General features: G+C 47.8%; 1 protein-coding gene across 1 annotated transcript; it reads left to right on the forward strand.

Annotated features, from left to right (window-relative positions):
* The first annotated feature begins 2,671 nt into the window (after nucleotides 1–2,671).
* LOC126041966 (vitamin D3 hydroxylase-associated protein-like) lies at nucleotides 2,672–14,766 on the forward strand. Its single transcript, XM_049808411.1, is given in 20 exon segments — nucleotides 2,672–2,881; nucleotides 3,862–3,878; nucleotides 3,880–3,973; nucleotides 4,309–4,404; nucleotides 4,406–4,444; nucleotides 4,632–4,685; nucleotides 4,687–4,766; nucleotides 5,092–5,117; nucleotides 5,120–5,297; nucleotides 5,854–5,894; nucleotides 6,522–6,625; nucleotides 6,628–6,651; nucleotides 7,439–7,564; nucleotides 8,326–8,383; nucleotides 8,386–8,489; nucleotides 9,030–9,073; nucleotides 9,727–9,766; nucleotides 13,168–13,276; nucleotides 14,124–14,266; nucleotides 14,576–14,766. Coding segments are annotated over 20 exon segments (1,710 nt in total). The 3' UTR covers nucleotides 14,699–14,766.
* Nucleotides 14,767–17,969: the final 3,203 nt, after the last annotated feature.

A 17,969-nucleotide genomic window follows, 5' to 3' on the forward strand; every position in this document is an offset into this window, starting at 1 on the left:
GTCTGTTGTTTCAGGTCTGTGTTTGTGTGGGGGTTTGGGGTGGATTTTAATAACCCTTTCAACACCCCCAAGGGAAGTGCAAAACCACTTTCTCTTACAAGTTGGGAAACTGAGCCATGGGACTGGTTTCGTCCAAGACGTTCAGATTCCTGCTTGGAGTGCTGTAGGAAAAGGGATTTTCCCCTCCATTCTCAGCTCCCTGAGGATGAAATCCAGCCTTTTCCCTGCCACAGACCAGCAATCCAAGGTCAAAGCTGAGCCTGCCTGCAGGCTCTGGCAAGCAGGGAGGGAGCTGGACCGCTTCACACAGCACAGGGCTGCTGGCACCCTGCACGCCATGGAAGGGAAATCTGGAGTCATCGTTAACTCCCATCTCATTCAGACATCTACTCCTGCTTTCCCCAGAGCAGAGATACAAAGTGCTTCAGCTCACGGTATTGCACGTATAAAGCAGCGTGCCAGGGCCAGACAGCCAGCTGGACAGTCTGCCCTGCGCACCCTGTCCTCCTGTTTGGCAGAGGGGGCCATGCCAGGTTTTCCAGGGGGGTTTTACGGCTGCTGGCAGCTGCTGATACCGGGATTGGCAGCCCCGGCTGCTCCCGGTAGGTTAAGGGTGTTCCGGAAAGAGATATCGCAATGCAAAAGCATTTTCCCAATGCAGCAATATCACAAGCGGATTGTAACAAAGCTCTGGCAGGATTTAAGTTTGGTTTTTTAAATGTATTATTGTTGTTTAAACCAGAGTCATGCAAAAGCATGGGGTCTTTTCAAGGGCTGGGCAGAGAGGTTTTTCCCAGCCTAGGAGAAAGCAGCCCCCAGGACCCCGATTCTTTATCAGCAGGCTTTGAAGAAAGGAGGGAGGGAGCTCCAGACATCCCAGGACTGAATGCTATGTAAAGCCAAGCCACAGAAGAGCTTGGGTGGGGGTTTTCACCAGTTGCAGGTGCTCCCTGCCCACACAGAAAATGCTGGACGGGGTTTATCTGTTTGCATTTTAAAATTCAAGCCTGGAGGAGCTTGTCACTCCTCGAGAGCCAAGCACTGCATTACTCTGTTAATTTAACTGCTTTCTCCCTGGCATGGAGCTGGGCAGGGTGCAGGACTCCAAATGACAGACACACCAGTGGACCTGAACTTCACTGGAAGAGCTGAGCGAGGACCTTCAGCGAGCCGTGCCCACTGCCACGGGACAGTGCACCAGGCAGGGCCAAAGCTGCTGTGTGGCTTTGGGGACTTGTGGTTGCCTAAAAGGGCCAGCTGCAGGCTGCTTCCAGGGGAGGTCAGTGTGAATGGCAGCACTGAAGCTTAAGGCTAGGATGGGGCAATGAAGACCACATCCTCACAGTCGGTGGGGAGAGGTTGAGTTATTTGGCTCTTTTTGCTCTCTGTCCTGGCTGAACAGGGAGGATCCTCCTCGCCTTTCCAGTCAGCAGCTAATTTCTCTACAAGGTCTTGCTTCTTCCCCAAGCTCCCTCCCTGCTGCCACAGGAATAATCCCGTGGGACGTGTCTGTAACAGGCAAGGTAACAGGATAGCAGCACAGTCACTGGCTTTCGGTCCCCAAACAAGACCTCTCCACCAGAGAGCAATGATTACCCTGGTTGCAGCCTCCTTACAAGCTCTGCTACCCCACTTCTTGGAGCAGATCCAGCATCTCTCCAGATATGGCAATGCTGCCTTTACAGCTTGGCAATGAATTGTCGGAGACATCTCCTGTTCCTTCCCTGTAGGTTTGCAGACCCTTGACATCTGAGAGAAGTTTGATTTTGCAGCCCTTCCTTTCTGTACTCTTGGGGACGGTTTCATGGGTGGGGAGCACCCGTGGCAAGGGGCAGCTCCTGGGGCTGGCAGGGCTGCATAGTTCAGCTCCTTTGCCTTGTGCTGGCTGGAAGATGGCTTAGAAAAACTGGAGAGCAGATAGGATACTGGGTCCATCAGAGAGGATTTCCCCGAAGTGCTCATCCCCTGATCTGGGTTGCCAAAATACTTTTCAAAAGGGCTTGGCTTGAAAATGACACAGAGCAGTCATGGTCCTTGAGGGCATCTTCAGATAGCTCCTTCCACACCGCCTTTCCAGAGTCACTGTGTCCTTCTTGCACCTTCATACTCTTGGTTCTCCTGAGCTCCCTCTTCTCCGATAGGTGCAATTTCACCCCCTGCACCAGGTTCCCCAGAACAAACAGCAATGTTGTCCCAGGCTCAAAGGGCTGCACATGCTGCTGCCTGAGGGACAGAGATGATGGCTGAGCACCTCTAGTTAATAGGCTTAAGTGCTAATTAATTATTAGACATGGGTATAGTAGGGATAGCCTGATCTGGGTTTTGCAGACTTTCAGCTTTCTAATCAGCTCTGGCCCCTGTGCGTAGCCAGGTACAGCAGCAGCCAGTGGCTTGGGGAGACACAGCCTTGGGGGACACCCCCCCAAACCCAGTGTGAGCTGAGCACACTGTTTTGCAGCCCAACCCACAACACTTCTCCAGCAGGCAGACCCTTGCAAAGTCCATGGTCTAAAAAGTCCATTCTTGGAGTTTGTTAATGTGACTCTGCTTCAGAGCTGATGTTGCACAGCAGGCAATCGCATAGTTTGCATTCATCAGCCCTCCTTAGGAGAAGGTGGGAGACCCAGGTGTCCATGTCTGGACCAAACCAGGAAGGACTGAGAGAGAAATCATGACCCAAGAGTGACTGTGGCAGGTCATAGATCCATCACTGGGAGGCCCTTGCACCCTCTCAGCTCTGCTCCGCAGTTCAGCTGCAGCCGTTGTACTACTGAAACGGCTGGGACGTAGGCAGATCCAGCAGAAGATGGAGGAGGCGAGGAGGAAACGGGATGTGTCCCTGGAGCAAATGGAGAAGGCAGCTCACAGGTTTAAGCAAGAGGTAATTTGGGGGAAAGTGAGTGTGGGAAGAAGGGATTGTATTTGGGGTAACCAAAGAAATGGGGGAGTGCTGGTCAATCAAAGTGAATGGTGGTTAGGGCGTGTGCAAGTTTTGGATCATCACCAATTTTTTTGAGGGTCACCTCCCTCCATTATCACAAAAAAGACTCCCATAAAGACAGTGTAAAGGAAGTATTTCTTAATACAGACCTGTTGAGGGAATCCTGAGGATGAAAGATGGATTGGAGTTGGGGACCTTCTGAATCAGATCACCACCCCAGACTTCCCTATGCCCTTTTCTCCTCATCTGTCCCTACTGTGAAGCCTTTCCTCTCCCATCCTCCTTACCCCTGCCCCTCCATAGGGACCTCCCTACCCCATCATCCTCAAAGTATGGGGAGGGCCTCATGTCCCACCAACATCTCCACACCGATGACCAAAAGCTATTTCTTCCTGCCCATGCCCAGGTAAAGAAGCACCTGGATTTTAGGAGGTCAGGTCCTTGGATTTGGGATTTGTCTTAAACCCCTAATAAATACCTACTGCTATTCTTTTTTGGGGGAGGACGTTGCAAAGAGCCTACATGGTTTTTTTCCGCCATGTTAATGATAAATTCTGTAAAACTTTAGCTGGTTGAACTGCTATTCAACACAATGCCTATGAGTTAGAAGGGGGGTGAAGGCCCGCAGGAGAGTAAACAGAGACAGGTCAAACCTCTCTTACAGGTTCATGCAACGCCCCAGTCAAGAAGCAGTTTTCTGCTTGTTTTGGATCTGGTTTTATGAACTAAGATTCAGCAAATTCCCCATTCCAGTACACGTAGTGCTATGTGGGAGGTCTGCATTTCCACAGGGAATGTCTCCTAAAATTCTCCATCCTAGGTCATTCCTGGGCAGATGTTAAAACTGAGCATTTGCAGCCTCAACACCAGCCTCTTCTGTCTTTTTCTTCCCTCTGTACCCAATTTCTTACCCTTTGCAGAATGCAGGCACTCAGACCGCACATCTTCTCGCTGCTGATGGGGGAGCTGGTGGAGAAGCTGAAGGAGGGGTCCCTGTCCCCAGGAAGTGTCCTCTACTCCTACACAGGCAAAGTGAATGATACTTCCAGTGTGGGATAGATGCTGCAGGGCTCTTCTGCAGTGGGGACTTTCAAATATAAAACCAGGTCATTTGCTGAAAGAACCGGCAACGCTGGGGATTACAATTTGTCAATACTGTGATGTCTAAACGGTGGTTTATGGGCAAATCTGTAGGACAGAGATCCAGGGCAGAAAACTATCCCAGCAAGAAACATCTAAAGTTTATAGGTAAGGTCTAAATAATGAATGCTGGAGGTTTGAGGAGATTGAATTTTCAGCTTGAAAACTCAATTTAAATACTGTTTCCTTCCTTCTCATCATTTACCTGTATTCTCTGTTCTGGAGAGGCTTTGGAGGTGACCCAGGAGGCGAACTGCGTGATAGACTTCATTCATGGCTGTGATGATCAGCTCCAGAAACTGAAGAAAAAGGGGCTGCTCTTAGGGCATTCCTATTAGCATCAAGGATCACATTAACTGCAAGGTACTTCCCTAATTCCCTTGTCTCTTGGCCTGAGGCTGGGAAGAGGCCAGGAGGTCCCATCCTCAGTAGGACTGGCTAAGAGTTCCTTCAGACAAGGATGTTCTGGACCAAATTTTGTGGGACCATCAAACCTGCTCCAAACAGCATCTTTCCTGGTACCTAAAGAGCTTTGCTTCCCATCCCCAAGGGCCACATCTCCTCTGGAGTGATGGTGAAGTTTCTCGGCCAAGTGAAGGAAGAAAGATAGTATCACCATCCAGGTTCCAAAAATCCAGGGGGCAATCCCCTTCATTAAAAGCAACATCCCACAGACGATGATAAAGTAACCGTGTGTTCATCTTCATGAAAATGCTATGACACGTGCCTCTTGCTCTCTGAGAGAGGGTGGGCCTGCATGCACAAGCTCCCACCTTTGTCCAAGCTAACCGTGCACATTGAGTTAATTGCCTCCTCATTTCAACCTGAAATTATTTCTTTTATATTTGATGCCTCTTTCTTCTTAAATTCAGCTGTCCCAACAAATCTACTTCATGCTGATTCTACCTGCTGGGATTAATTCCACACTCATCCCTGCACAGATGCTCTGTGCCCTGTATTTATGGTTTGCAGACAGAAGTACCTCGCTCACCTGCTGATCTTCTCCCCAGCTATGACTGCAGCAATGCCATCTTTGGCTGATGCTGAACCCTCTCAACCACCAGAAGAGCCCTGGGGGCTTCTTGGGAGGGGAGGGAGCTCTGATCACAGCGGGAGGCTCCATCCTGGGCATCGGGTTGGATGTAGTTGGCAGCATCTGCCTGCCATCCAGCTTCTGCAGGCTGTGTGGGCTCAAACCCACAGGCAACAGGATCAGGTAAATCCCAACATCTGTCCTCTTCTTCCACTCGCTGTGGTGGCTGTAAAGTGTCCCCCACAGTGCATCAAACTTCGCGATATCATCCATGGTTTCCTCCAGGCTTAAGTTAGCACCCTAACCTGCCTGTTTGCTTGTGCCAGCTAGGGCTCTATTAATGACATGTGATGCCCTCCATCTGTTAATACAGCAAAGACTTGTTCAACTTTTAATAGCCCTGGCCAGGAAGCTGAAAGCAAATACTACAGCATCATCTCCTCTTCAGATGTTTTCCAGCCCTTGCTTTGCTTGTAAGAGCTTTCTGTTTATCAGAGGTGGTTTGCTCATGGATAAGGAATTAGATGCACCAGGGAAAGGAGATGATAAAAACTGTCACTAGCCCCTAGCAGCTTACCAACCATGGAATTCTTCCTAGCCTAGAAAGGGTCAAATCTTTGCAGGACTTTTTGCCCACCTAGATGTTGACTGGGGGTAAATGGGAAGGCTGCAACTCAGCATGGTGACCTGCCTTACAGCGAGAGCTGCTGCTAATCTGCTTCTCCCATTATGTTCCTAGGAAACTGGGTGTGGTTTCTCCTACCATAGGAATGCAATCGCGTAAATCCATCCAGATGACATGTTATTACTGTCAAACCTTTGCTTCTCACATCTCCTCCTGCTGCTGAAATGCCAGCAAATGTGCTTGCTCAATTATGTGTCTCATGGCCAGTCAAAACCGGTAATCTATTAGACCAGGACCTGCCTTGCGCTATTACCTTTTTGCACCATTTATTCTGTTCTGGATGGTGGTAGGTGTTAGCTGAATCTGAGCAGAACTGAAGCAATACCCATCCAGGCAATGCAATGTGTAGCACTGAGAAATGTGAGATGCGCATCCCAAAGGCCTGGGGTGTTTCACTGGAGATGCTTCCAGGACACTGTGCTGGCTTCAGCTGCTGCCAAGCGGTATTGCTGTTGGCAGGAGGGCTGCAGCCCTCGCTCTTCTTGAGCAGCCCTTGTGCCTGAAGAAGCCTGGCCCAGAAGGTCAGCCTCATTAGGTCACCTCTGCTCTGAGACTTACGGATTGTCCCTGCTGGACCTCCTTGCTCACTTCTAGAACGTTACACTAGTTCCCCATTCCTCTTCCCTGGCCTGACCGAAACTTTTCCATGCTGGGTCCCTACCAGTAACTATGAGACAGCACCAGCCCATCTGCCTGCAGTGATAGGACCTTTGTGCTTGCAGTGACAGGGGTGCTGGGGCCGATGGCGAGAGACATGGACAGCCTGGCCTTCTGCATGAAGGCGCTGCTCTGCGAGGAGATGTTCTGGATGGATCCCACCATGCCCTGCCCACCCCCTCCTTTGATGAAGAGGTGAAGCTCAAAGGCAATCCCATGTCTCCATTTGCCCAGTGAGATCTTGGGAGATTCTTATCTGGTTTCATGTCTCAAGGTAGTGAAGGACCCAGGGAAGCAAGTGTTCTGAACAGAGGGCAGCCAGCATGAGCAACCACCAGAAGCAGCCGCACGGCAGGGTTGTCAGGCCTCTCTTGCCTTGCCTTGATGAGAGCTGCTGGATGCTGACCCCTTCCCTTCCTGGTGACATCCAGAACAAGCTTGTTGGCTCCATCCTGGCCCAATCCCTAAAGGAGTTGATTTCTCCTGATCAGAAGAATTCACCCCTCACGCCTTTAATTAGAGAGCCTGATTTAACAGTCACTGACCTAAGAAATCATTGCCCTTTGCCATTAGCTCTCTGCTGCTACCATCTGATCGTGTCTTTCTGCCTCAGGTCCTAGGATCCAAGGAACCTCCAGTTGTCCCTGACACCCAGACAATACAGACCAGTCGCTTACCCTAGAGGAACAGCCCCTGAACTCTGCCTGTAGCCAGGCATCCCAGGCACGTGGTCTGTACAAGTACTATCACACCTGCTATCTCAAAGCTGGGACATGTTCACATGGCAGAAGGTGGTGTCAGAAAGACCATGCCAAGGACCACTGCTGCTGACCTATCTTCTGGACAATACTGCTTTCCACCAGCCCTGTTGCTCCCATCGTTCCTCCCACCCAGGAGATCTCAGTTGCTGCCTCCCTGAGCCCTGGGAATGGTCCAATTTTGTACGTCTTACGCATGGAAGTGATGGCTCCTCATCTCACAGGTTTACACCAGTTCAAAGCCATTTTGGACTGGGTATTATGAAGAAGACCATTACTTTCAGCCATTGCCCAGCATGAAATGGGCCATCCAGCAGAAAAGAAAGCTCCTCCAGGATGCAGGGCATATGGTGGGTTTTCATGTCTGTGATTGCCTGGAGCTGTTATCCCGCTCCTTACAGAGTTTGGACAAGTCATTTTCTGTCTCTGCTTTTGCTGCCCACAAAACAGGGACCATCCCTCCCTGAGGCAAGTATAATGAAGAGGAAGGCAAATGCAACAGTTTGTTTCCCAAAGCAAAGTGATCTTGCTTATATTCCTGGCCTGGCAAACAGGAGAATGGCCTTCAGATATCTCCAAGTCTCTCCTTTTCTAAAGCACTGTTTTTTCCATCGTATTTGGTGTTACCATAAATACCAAACTCGCGACAGTTTCCATGATTCCTCAGCTGTTAAATGCAGTTTACAGATTTCTCGGTGGGTAAGTGAGAAGGAGGTTGGAGCAGTTGAGCCCCCAGGGACCTCTTATAGCCTAAATTATTCTGTGGTTCCACCAATGGGGATTTTATATGGGAGTGGTTCCAATGATACAGATTAATTAAAAATACTTGGTGTTTTGAAGCATCTAAAAATTCATCTCTAACATCTGGAGGAGTGGAGCCTGTGCCAGGTCACAACATGTGTTGATGCCTTGGAGACAGGAGAGGACAGTGGGCACATGCTGCTAACCCAGATTCCTTTGAAAATGGGGTCTTGCTGTCCTACAGCAGCAAGGAGGGCCTAAGCTTCCTACCACTTTCCACTCACCTCACTAGTGAGGCAGAGAGGTTCACAAAGGGCTCTGTGAATCATTCATCTTTGTTACCTCTTGAACAGGGATGGTTTTCTTGCAGCTCGTTCCCATTGCATCACCCAGGATTGACTATGTGGCAGATGAGCTGTTCACCAGAGGGATTTTAAAGGAGACATCATGGATCCTAACCTGAAATCCCAGTTCAATACTTAAAGGCTTCCTTCTCTGGTGAAAAGGATCTTGGCTATTATTTTGAAACCCATAGTAAATGTGTAGACATGTCCCATCTGTGTTATAGGAAATCTGCAAGGTGGGGAAGTTTCCGTGTGCAGGGAGGTAGGCTGCTTCATGTTAAGTGCCTGATGGGCTTAATAGTGAAATACACTTACATACACTTAGTCCCTAAACCCAGGCTGAGCTTATCAAGTGGTTCTGACAGCCTTTTGTGGGAGTTTTGCATGGGGAGGTTGAAATATGATTCGTTCTCAGGAACACGTGAGCCATACAGCTCATCCAGCAACGAGCTCCAAGAGAGTGGCAAGGGTCTAAGCAGCATCCCTGCATCCAGAAGATGCTCTCCAGGGCTAGCAGTGTGGTCTAGAGCCTTACTGGCATGGGTTGTTGTGATTAAATATATAAATTAATGTGGGAGTAAAACTACTTCGCTGGAAACCATACCTGTTCTTCACACCCACTTCTGCTACGGCAAGAAGTGTGCCCAAAATGCAATCACATGGCAGCCAGCTATTTCAGCTGCACGCATTGCTCTTGACTAATCCTAAATTTTTCTCTTCCCTCTGAAAGTACCCACGAATTGCTTGGGATCTCAGTGCTCTCTGTAGAGTGGGGTCAGATGCACTGAAGTAGCTCTAGAGAAAGGGGATGCACACAGATGTGCCCACCGGTTCATGCAGGTAGGTGCCAGCTCACTGTGCAAACCCCTGTCACAGGGCTATGTAGCAGAGGCTGAGCCAGATGAGTATGTGCTTCCTCGGCACCACCTGGGTTTAGCACCACCAGGGCTATGGAGCCAGAGATTATTTTAAGAGCCCAAGGATCCTCATCATGGCAGGGCTAGGATGTCTCCATGGAGATCAGAACAGAGAGATATGGGCTACTTCCCCCATCAGGTGGATTCTGGTACCCAGAGCATCACGTGCCAAGTTAATAGACAGGTCTCCACCTGCGGGTACGTGTGATGTGAAGTACCTGCCCCTCCAAGAGAGACAGAGACACACCAAAGTGGGAGCAAGTGAATTTAGAAGCCTGCCATGATCTTTTTCTAGGTGCTCTGGCACCTAGACATGGTGGCATGCTTTTAACATAACTTCTTTTGATGTACCTGTAAGAATGTGTGAACCCAGTGGACTCAGCTGGGTGATATTATGACTTGTTCCCAGAAGGGTCATGCTGTTTCCACAACAATGGGCTGTCTGTGCATTTTGTTGATTGTTTTCTGTTGCCACAGTCCCAAAGCTGATTAATTCTGCCACCTTTCCAGGTCTGCCAAAAACCTCAGGGATCAGCATAGAGCAGTGGTGGTAATGTGATTATTTTTTTTTTCCCCTTACTAAATATAGTGAGAGATCGCTAAAGTTTCTAAGCAATTGCTTTGAGCCCTGTGATGTATTTGGAGTTGGAAATGGATCATGTGGAAATAAAGCAGCTAGGCTTTTCTTTGAAAGTCAAGCTTTGCGAGAAGTGCTAAGAGCTCAAGGCAATACACGTTCATGTGGAGGTTTCTACTTACTGGAGGATAGGGAAGAAATATTATCCTTTGCATTTTCTAAGCAGAAATAGCATAAGAACAGCCACTAAAAATGAGGCTTCATTTTTTCTTCTTTCTGTCTCTTGGTGCAAATCCTTCATTTCAGACACTAGATGCTATTGTTATAAGACCATGCTTGAACTATCAAGCAGAGGCCTTAGGAGTCAAAAATTGTGGTTGTAACTGTTTGGCTTAGGTGGATTTCAAATGAACGCATTTGGGATCAGGAGCATAGGACAGGAAGCATTCTCCTGGACAACTGAGTCCAGTGCTGACCACAAACTGATCAGATTCCTCTTTAAAACCAGTTGAATTTCATGCTTGCATTTGTTTTTGTTGGCCAGCTCCTCTCCTCCCTGCTCTGATGGTTGGAAATCTTCCTATTTCCTGTGCTGTTTATTCACTTCCAGTTTATCCTCATTTTATTCCTGTCCTTGAGCTTAAATAGCACCTCTCTCCCCTCTGGTATTTTGCACTGCCTCCCTTGTCCTTGATCTATTTATAGAGAGCAATTGTATCCCCTTTCAGCTGGTGTTTTGCAAGGCTGAAGAAGCTGAGCTGTTTCGGTGTCCTCCCACAAGGCAGGATCTTCATTCTCTGGGACACCCTCGCAACCCTTCCCGAGAAGAAACGTGCCCCTTGCCTGCACCACGCAGCTTCCACCAGTGCCAGTCACTCGAGGGGCGTTGTGGTGGTGCAGCACCCTCCACAACACCCCCCAGGCACATTGCAATGTCAGGACCTGCCAACATTGTGTTCTTGTGCAGTGAGTTGGGACAATCTGGTGCTTTTTTATCCTGGCTATGGTACAGTGAGTTAGGATGATTAGGCACTCCCTAACTGTACCTGAAAATCCTGCTGCCTGGATCATGGCCCACCTTGGAGGGTGCCAGAATTACCTGACAAGAATTATGGCCAGAATAGAAATACACTGACCAAAGCCAATCATCTTGCAAACCTATAAACAGTGGTCCTACGTGAGACCCTTTGAGCTCCCCTGGACCGCAGAGGGCTGCAACGAGCATCTCCCTCTGCATGGGACACCTCTCAGAGCTCGTGAACTCTGCAGCTTGTGAAAAAATCGGAGGACTGTCACGAAAAGCTGACAACGGGACCTGGGCTGATACCCTTCACTCCTTGAGGCTCAACCCTTCGCCCATTCAGAAATGCCAAGACATTTGATGTGAATATTTCACTGAACTCGAGGGGAATTTTTAACAGGTATACCTCTGTTTTTATATATATATATCTCTCTCTATATATATATCTTTTTGTGTCTGCATGCGTGCGTGTGTGAATTGACCTAAGTATCCGATAGCAAGTATAGCACAAATATTGCCATTTAGAATCTATAATTAAGTCACTGTTGTGATTGTAGTAAATTCTATTGAATCACTTTGTAAATGTTAAATTAGTCGGTGATTAAGTGTTGCTAAATCTTGTGATTTGCCTTAAACTGTGAATGAACCTTAGACTGCTCCTACACACATATACTTCCTTAAAACATAAACCATTGACTAAGTCTGGATCTAGGAGTGGATCCAGCCACACCTAAGCTCTATCAGGAGTTTAGAAAGCAAGGGGGTCTTCTCTGAACCTCATGACTCAACGGGAAGGTCTTCCTTATTCTTTGTATTCCTTCCGTTAGACATAAACAGTTGCCCAAGTCTGAGACGAAGATTGGACCTAGCTGCCCCTAAGCTCCATCAGGAGTTTGGAAAGCAAGGGGGTCTTCTCTGAACTACATGACTCAACTGGAAGGTGTCCCTTGCTCCTTTGCGTCTTTGTGCTCTGTATAAATCATTCTAGTTTGATTTTAACTTGATTTTCTTTTGTACGCTTCATCCATGTATTAAGTAATAGAGTGAACCTTGCCATTGAACTTTGTGAAGTTGCACTTTTATAAACTCCTTTTAAATCACTTTTGCTAATACCCTTTACAGTGATTCTTTAAGCAGCCCAAACCACTCGTTCACAACAGACGTGCATGCTCACTTGCAGCAGGTCTGACAGATTATAGGGCAGAGGAAAAACTCCTACAAACCTACCTGCTCACTGGGCTGATGGGAGTGTTTGGAAGGAAATGGGTTTGGGTTTTTTTTAGGTGAAAACAGATTCCTCCTCCCACCCCACCAAAAAACCCAACCAAAAAGAAAACTCTTAAAAAGGTTTGCTGGCCTCAGAGATATTTTGAATTGTTTTTCTTCAGTGAAACCATATTAACATTTTTTCATCTACTGCAAACAAGAGCTGATTCAAAACTTTTGGCTAGCGACCAGCTTTTCTCTCAGAAAAACAATCAGGTTAGCTACACTGACTGTATTTCCTGGAAACCCATTTCATTTGTTGAACTTTCAGCAGGAAGGATTTCAGACTGCAGATGGAAATTGAGGTCAGACTGAAAAATAGCCTCGTGGCTGTGGCTTTTGTGAGACATGTGGAAGAAAACTTGGATTTGTACAGAAAACTTGGGAGTGAGAGAGTTGGGCGGAACAGGGGCTGGACCATGGGACAAATGGGCCCCTGTAACCAGGGGCAGAGCAGCCATACTGTGGTCCACCCATGTCTATTTACTAAGGCAAAGTGGACCAGCTCTTTGAGGATGGATTCATTCATTGCCTGATGTTCAGCAAAGCTGTGGTAAACCAGACTACAAATCTAGAACTCTTTTGGATCTACAGTATAACCCTGAAGCTGTGCCTCCTGTATTGCGGGGGGAAGACCTCAGGCTCGCCTAGCTGTCTCTTGCTGCTGCTTTTTATTACCTGTTTCCTGATGCAGAATGAATGAAGGTTTCATGGAAATATTCTGAACTCACATCTTCTAGATTATTCTACCAAAATAACCAAAGCTTTTAATAAATTTGACATTTTAGTCAGCTAGACATAACTTTTCAGACTATTACTGATCTCCATTCAAAAAAAAATCAAAGGCAAAAGTGTTCATAAGCAGGACTGGGCTAATACTTGAAGAAATCAACTCTGAAATCCCTACGTAGCATTAATGTCTAGGTCTGGGCAGCGCAGTATTCTCACAAGTAACCCAAGGGTGGAAGAACAAAATCCATTGGCTCTTTCAAAGCACAGCTCAGATTTTATTTGATTTTTCAGTTGTATCCAGGAAGTCACTGCTGTCCAACAGACATTGTTTGTCATCTCCTCTCTTTCCTTCTAGGTTTATGGCACTGAATTCATTGCTAAATGGAGAAAGCTAAGGCTGGATGTGATTCTTTGTCCTGTGCTGGGGCCAGCCTTTAACCATGGCTATGCTGGGAAGCTATCTGGTAATCTCCATTGAGGTGTCTCTGGATGCATCCATGGTGGTGTTTGTGGGCAGAGCTGGAGCAAGATATTTTGGTCTCTTGGACATTCCCCAAACCACGTGAGGTGTTTGGTCTTCCCTCTGGGGAAGAAAGCAAAGGAGAGGTCTCCTCTGGGTGGGTCTTCTCATGCTCCCACCTCATCTGTAGGCGTTTGGATTATTACGGGGCAGCAATTAGTGGCACATCTGTCCCAGTCATTCATGGGTGAGTTTCTCCTGCATTGTCTGTCCTGTAGAAAGCCCAAGAACTACTCTTGCAGCAGAGAGTGGCTGTGAGGACAGTTGTGAGAGGGGAGGTAGACTTTAGTACAAGGCCAGGCTCTTCTGAATATGGCAATCTTACATTTCCCAAGACTTTGCAAATAGCAGAAAGGCTCGTTGCCCATGACTTGCAGAAAAAGGCAATTTTTCATAGCTTACAGCAAACAGTTAGGGTCCTCCATGTCTCTAGCAATGGCCCTTTGGGATCCAAAATCCCCAAGATGGTATTACAGAACTGGACATCTGGAATATCTTGAAAAATAGCTGGGATTTTTCCCTGGGGTATGGGAAACGTAGATGCAGACTCTGAAGCAGATCAAATACCTGCATCTGTCTCTCCCAAAGCAGATCTAACCTCCACCCGACTGACAGGTGAAGGCATGTGTCTCTGGTCTAGCAGCCATGTGGCCCTCAAACCTTTCCATGGTCTCTTTAGGTCCCGCAACTCCAGTCTACAATTCCTGCAACCCAAGTTGTCATCCAAAAGTCATTGCTGGCCCCGCACACTAAATTTTGCCATTTTGCATGCTTTGTGTGATCTTCTCCAGCTGCAACCTCCTATACCAATTTATACAATGTCATAAACTTCCCTGCTGGGGTGGTGCCAGTCAGCACAGCCGCAAGAGCTGAGGAAGAACTGAAGCATTACCAAGGGCACTACAGAGACCCTTGGGATAAGAGGCTGAAAGACGTCAGCAGGGAAAGAGCTTAATGCTTAGCAGAAGGTTATGACTTGCAGAGTGACACCTCTGGCACATTGTCCCAAGGCTTGTCTACATCTCCTGATGAGAGTGGGAGCTTGTTTAGTAATGCAGTTTGCATCCACCTTGTTACTACCCTGCCTGTGGTGCAGCTAGGCTGGTGTATATCAGCCTGACAACCATCCCCTTGCACATCTTCCTTTGTCTTCTTTTCCTATAATGTCAAAAGGCAGCGTTCTCTCTTGTGCCTCCCCAGGTGCTCTGGTGCTCTGACTCAGCACCATGCTTAATTTGTGCAGGCTGTGGAAGGAGCTGCAGGGCTGCAGGTGGCCATCCAATGCGTGGCTCTGCAGGAGGACCTGTGCCTTCGCTTCATGAAGGAGGTGAAGACACTTGCCCACAGCATGAAGAGAAATGTGTGATTTCTGGGAACCTGCCCTCACTATGATGACTTTAAATTCCTTTACTCCAGCCACCTTCTACCTGATGCACAAAGCAAAGTAGATAGCGACCTACAGACTGTGAACCACAGTTTCGATAAACTGGCAATTAATGCAGTTTAAAAACAGCAAAAATCTCGTCTCTGTCCAAATTGTCCTTCTTTGTTAACCTGAGTCAAAAAAAAACAAAAGAAAGGAACGAGAGTTAATGCTGGACTAAAGGAGTCTAATAACTATAGTTATTTCATTCTGCAGCCAGATAAGTAACCGAGCAAGGTTGAGAGATTGAGTCATTGGACAATCCAGCTTTTTTACTTGGTTTTACTTTATTTTGCAGGGTTTCTTCTTTGGTTTGCAGGTTAGACTTTGTGTAGTCACAACATCAGGTGCAAATAAAACTCCTAGAAGAACTGATATCAGCAGAAAAATGAGTTGTTAGGACAGGTCAGTTGGCCTCCTACAGTACCCAAAGCAAACAGAGCTCTCTGGTGTAACAGAAGGTGGCAGAGGGCATTAGAGACACGAACATCCCCAGGATCTCAGACATTCATTTAAAACAACTTTCAAGGGAGAAGGTAGTTGAACTAGCTATAAGCAAATGTTTAAAAAAATAGGTGAAATGAAACACCTTGACATACAGAACAAGGCTCACCCTTGAAACACAAAAAAGCAAGAATTAGGGTTGGTATATCTTTCACTCTGAAACAGCTGTTAGCTGCACAAGTCCTCATCTTTCCAAGCATGGTCTCACCTGCTCTTTTTTTTTTCTTTTTTTTTTTCTGTTACTGTTCTCCTACTTTGCACTCAAATCACCTGGCTTCCCCACTGCTTGCCCGTGATGACACCAGTGAAAAGACCAACTTTGTGCAGTAAGCTTTGTGCCCAGCCATGGAGCAGCTGGGAACATCCCAGTCTTTCACCAACAAGGCGCTGAAGTCTCTGCTGTCACTCGGTGAGGACAGACCTGTGCAAGGCACCAGGCATGATGGAAGAAGTAGGAATGCTCCTGGAACAGCTCTCTGCAGCATCTTTGCTGACGGTGGCTCTACTTTGCTGGAGAAGTTGTAAGTAGGATCCATACAACCCACTTGGCTATGAAAAAGCCCAAGGAAAATAGTGCAATACCCACAAAAGTGGGAAAGATGTAGGGATGGTCAGGAGAGAAAGCAGCCCCCGCTGTCAGAGGTGTGAGGATTGGTACAGGAGGTTTCTCTCCCCATCCTATTGCAGTTTATTCAGGGAGATGCAACAGGGTCCTGGCTGAGCAATGCAAAAAAAATGGCTGATAGAAACAGACGCTCACCTCTCAACTGATGTTCTTGGTTGTTGGAAAGGTGCAGATTAAGCAGTGGCAAGTTTCTTAGCAGTTGTGATGTTCTGTGAGTGTTGGTGCAGTTGGACTGGGATTGAGGAAAGTCTCATGCTTCCAATAGATATTCCAGGCTGAAATGAGTCAGAAACTGGAGAACTCCCAGAAAACACTTATTCAGCCTTCTGAGTCAACTGGAAGAACTTCTCCAGAGGGGATCAGCCCATTTCACTGATTTCAGCATTTTGTGAAATGTCCTTAACGTTCTTTCAGGACAGCATATTTAACATACCTAATTTTGTAAATTGTTTTGAAAAAGCGCATCAGAGTGTTTGGTTCCAAAAACATGAAGATGAGATAGATACAACTGTCAGGATTTATTCTTTGCCATTTTAATCAAAATGGAGTTAAAGCTGACTTAAAAGTAATTATTACCAATTTAGAGTGTAGACAGTTTAGTTATAGAAAATTTCTGTCAAAACCCAGCCTGCTTGAGAGCTGAAGGTGTTGCGTGGGGTGTGATGACAGCAAGTCAGTGCAGGTTTGCTTTTGCAAGCAAAGACAGTGCAGCTCTTGCTGGGGACAGGAGTGGGCTGAGTTGGTCTGCCTTTCTTCTGTGATGGTGCAAAGCAAAGGAGGTGAGTTTGACCTTGGACCTGGATAGATTCAGGTGAGAAAAACGTTGTAAAAACGTTGCACTTGGCCTTGGTTGTTTAGCGCGCACCAGTGCAATGTGGAGGAGCGAACACTGATCTGTGAATCAGGCAGCTCTGTCTCCTCTGCTATGGACTTGAGATTTGACTTGGGACACCATTTGCTTCCCTGCCTCAGTTTCCCCATGGGGACAGTGGTCTCTTTCTGGGCAGATTTTTCCCCCAAGTATCCCTTTGCTTAGATGTGGGGCACACAAAGCCCCCCAGTTTGACCCAACCCATCTGCCTCTGTGTAGCTGCTCCCCTTCGTGGCAGGGACTCTTTAATTTCCTATGGCTCTTGGAGTACCTCAGCAGATCTACTTGGAGGGTGCAAAACAAGCTTGGATTTTGAAACCATCCCAGTCCTGAGGGTGGATTCAACCCTGGCTCCCTCCAGTCACACCCACTGCCTGCGTCCCTGCTGCAGGGACCCGTGGGGCTGCCCGTGGCCGTGCAGCGCGTGGCCTTGCCGTGGCAGGAGCCGTGCCTCTGGTTCATGAAGGAGGTGGAGATGCTCACCCATTGACAGGGAAAGAGCAGCAGCATCCGGCCATCTGGAGAAGCAGCCGCACCTGCTGATAAATCTGCCCTTTGAAACGCCAAGTCCGTCCGGACACAGCTGGCTCTGGCTCCGTTAAACATTTGCTAAGTGTCTAAAGGGCAGGATCGGAGCACATGTCTCAGTGCACAAGCGGATGTGGGAAGCCAATGTCCTGACGCTTCCCAGCATGGGGAAAAAAACCTCCCACGTCCGCTCGGCCCATCATCGAGGTTATGTTGCTCTCACATTGGCAAAGAGCCCACCTCTGCCTCGGGAAGCCCCTGCACAGATTCCTGGAGGCTGGGAGGCGGCTGGGTATTGCTGCGTGCTGACCCTGGACACACACACCTTCCAGAGGCACCTGCTGCAGCCAGCACCATGGGGCAGGAGCGGGATGGGCTGCAGGCATCTCCCCATGCTGCTCTCACCAAGCCAGCAGCGCCTTAGCTGGGGGGGCATCCTCTGAGCAAGGGTGCCACTGAAAGGGAACAGAGTAAAAGGCCAGCTTAATTCGTTACCATGCAGCTAATTGCTGCCAGCTCCAGACTGTTTCTTAGAGGATGCCAAAACCAATTTTCGGAGTCCTTCATAAATTTCCCTAGTTAAGAACAAGAAGAACGTTCCCTAGTGACACAAATTGTTACAAAAAACAACAGTGAGCTCTAATAACCGCTAAGAATGGACGTGATAATGGACTAAAATCACACAT

The sequence above is a fragment of the Accipiter gentilis genome, chromosome 8 (assembly GCF_929443795.1).
Source record: "Accipiter gentilis chromosome 8, bAccGen1.1, whole genome shotgun sequence".
NCBI lineage: Eukaryota > Metazoa > Chordata > Aves > Accipitriformes > Accipitridae > Astur > Astur gentilis.